Source organism: Priapulus caudatus, unplaced genomic scaffold, assembly GCF_000485595.1.
Source record: "Priapulus caudatus unplaced genomic scaffold, Priapulus_caudatus-5.0.1 Scaffold2720, whole genome shotgun sequence".
Lineage (NCBI taxonomy): Eukaryota > Metazoa > Priapulida > Priapulimorpha > Priapulimorphida > Priapulidae > Priapulus > Priapulus caudatus.
Window position 1 is genome coordinate 10,181 of NW_014579781.1, and position 2,632 is coordinate 12,812.

At 46.7% G+C, this 2,632-nt stretch overlaps 1 protein-coding gene across 1 annotated transcript in view; it reads left to right on the plus strand.

The window, feature by feature from the left end:
* The window catches only part of LOC106818990 (zinc finger protein 239-like), an 11,048-nt gene extending 9,613 nt beyond the window's left edge, over positions 1–1,435 (plus strand). The window contains exon 3 of the mRNA XM_014823653.1: positions 399–1,435. Within this exon, the coding sequence (XP_014679139.1) occupies positions 399–477 (79 nt within the window). The 3' untranslated portion in view covers positions 478–1,435. The remainder of the gene's footprint in view (positions 1–398) is intronic.
* Positions 1,436–2,632: the final 1,197 nt, after the last annotated feature.

Sequence of the window (2,632 nt, forward strand, 5' to 3'; positions counted from 1 at the left end):
CGAGGAGGAAAGTGAGAGAGGAACCTGCATCGGGGAGAAATAGATCTCTCGATCACCGCCCGCTCGATGGAACCTTCTCTTGCTTCTGCTTCTTCTTCTTCTCTGAAACCGTACGTGTGTGACACGTGCGGGTACCGATGCTCCCAGAATCAGCGGTTGCAGGTGCACATTCGCACGCACACGGGAGAGAAACCGTACGCGTGCGATATATGTGAGTACAGGTGTTTGCAGCTGACGCATCTCCAGATCCACGCGCGCACGCACACGGGAGAGAAACCGTACGCGTGCGATATATGCGGCTCCGCCTACACCACCTCCAGCAGCCTCAAGAAGCACTTTCTCACGCACACGGGCGAGAAACCGTACGCGTGCGACATCTGCTCTTTCAGGGGCTTATCCTCGGCCGCTCTCTCGAAACACATGCGCACGCAGTCGCACCGAAGAAAGGCCATGTACAAGCAATCTGGAATGATGTGATGGACGGGTCTGCGGGTTAAACAGCTAATTCGTCAGACGTTAAACGTGTGGATAAAGGTGCACTCTCTCCAGTAGACTCCAGTGACGTACACTCAGGCTTGTATGAGAGAAGAAATCCGGAAAGGCGATGTGCATGCAATCAGGAGTGATGTGACTGACATTCTACTGATTAAACAGCTAATTCGTCAGAAGTTAAACCTGTGGATATAGATGCACTCTCTCCAGTAGACTCACGAGAGAGACGTTCACTCTCATACAAGAGAAAATAGTGGAAGCCCCTCAAACAGTTCTCCACTCTCTCTCGCTCTCTCTCCTTTCCTCCTCTCTCTTCCCTGCCGCCCCTTATCTCTCCCTCCTCCTTTCTCTCTACTCCTGCTTACCAGTAAGAACGTGAGTGTAGTGGTGGGTGTCATTCAACACCAGCCCCTCTGACAGTTCTCCCCCTCCTCTCCCTTTCACTCTCGCTCTCCCTCCCTCCCTCTCTTCCTCCCTCCCTTCCTGTCTACTCGTGCTTACCAGTAAGAACGCGAGTGTAGTGGTGGATGTCATTCAACACCAGCCCCACGTACAATTTTGTCCCCTCCTCTCTCTCTCTCTCGCTCTCTTTCTTCCTTCCTTCCTCCCTCCCTCGCTCCATCCCACTCTCTCTACTCCTGCTTACCAATGAGAACGTGGGTGTAGTGGTGGATGTCATTCAACACCAGCCCCACGTACAGTTTTCCCAGCTGCTCTAGCACTCTCTCTGCCGGTCGCGTTTGGTTCTATTTTGTTTTGTTTTTTAATCCGCCACCAGTTCGTCACATTCGTAGGTAGTGGCGCCTCCTGGCGGTTGCCCTGCTGCGTTGGTTTGTCGACAGCGCCCTCTTGCTGTGCTCTGCACAAATTTACACGTGACCACTATTAATTCACTACCGGTTCATTACCCTGTTAGGTTAGAGGATGTGACGCGGCATCGGAGGGCCCGCAGCTCGTGCACTAAAGCTAACGCAATGTTTTGTGGTTGCATTATTTAGGCTGGCTATCGTGTGTGGCAATGACATGCACATGGAGATGGGAGGATGGTTACTGGTAATTTAAAATGAATTCTTTTAATGTATGGCCCCTATTCGACTGCGCGACTGTTTTTCAGGCACAAATGTGGTGTCGGTTAGTAAATTCGCGATATTTTTTTTAAACGCTGGACAACATATGACATAATTCTAATGGTGAACAGCTGAAGTACATGGCTACCTAGCTTTAATATTGCCACTCGGCCGAAAACGGTCGAAATACTATTTTTCAGCTCCTGAAATTCAATTCTTAAGTATAGGATCCTATGGAGGATTTAATAGTGGTCTGCTCATCTAAAAATTCCAAAGCGTAACTTCACCAGGGGCATCACAAGTCGCACGGTGCCATGGCAGCGCCCAGTTTGCTTATTATTGCTGTCTTAAAATTCTCATAAATCAATGTGTACATCTAATAAGAATAATTTGTGGTGATGTAATATTCTTTTGCAATAAGTATAATAATATAATACTATCATATTCTACACCATCAATGACTACTGTTAGTCTTAATTTGCACCCTGTGGAATGCCGAAGAAGTTTATTTAATGTCATTAATAATGAGTCTACGTGCTATTTGCTCCCCAATCGTACACATTTTACATTTACATACTTTCTTTGATATCTTGTAATTTTTCAAGTAATATTTAAAATTAAATGTAGGTATGCGTTTTTAATTTTGATAAACTTTCTCAATAAGTCAATAAGTCAGTTCGTTAACCATTTTCTTGTCGTTTGTGCACAGCGGCGTGCGTGCGGTGTACTTGTGTGTTGCAGAGGAGCATTTTAACGGCATTTACAGGAAATTTTTGGCAATAATAGGCGAAAGAGAGTAGAGAAACATTAATACTTTGGTAGTAAATACATTTTGTGTTTATTTAGCAATATTTTTTAGCTCATCTGACATAGTCAGATGCAGCTTGTAGAATCGCATGATCGTCCGTGCGTCCGTCCGTGCGTCTGTGCGTCCGTCCGTGCGTCCGTCAACAGTTGGGCACAAATCTTAACCGCTCGACGTACGGTCACGATATTCGGAACGTGGGGGGGTAATCCGAAAACGAGTTGGGATGTCGAAGCTGGGGGTCAAAGGTCAAAGGTCAAGAGGTGTA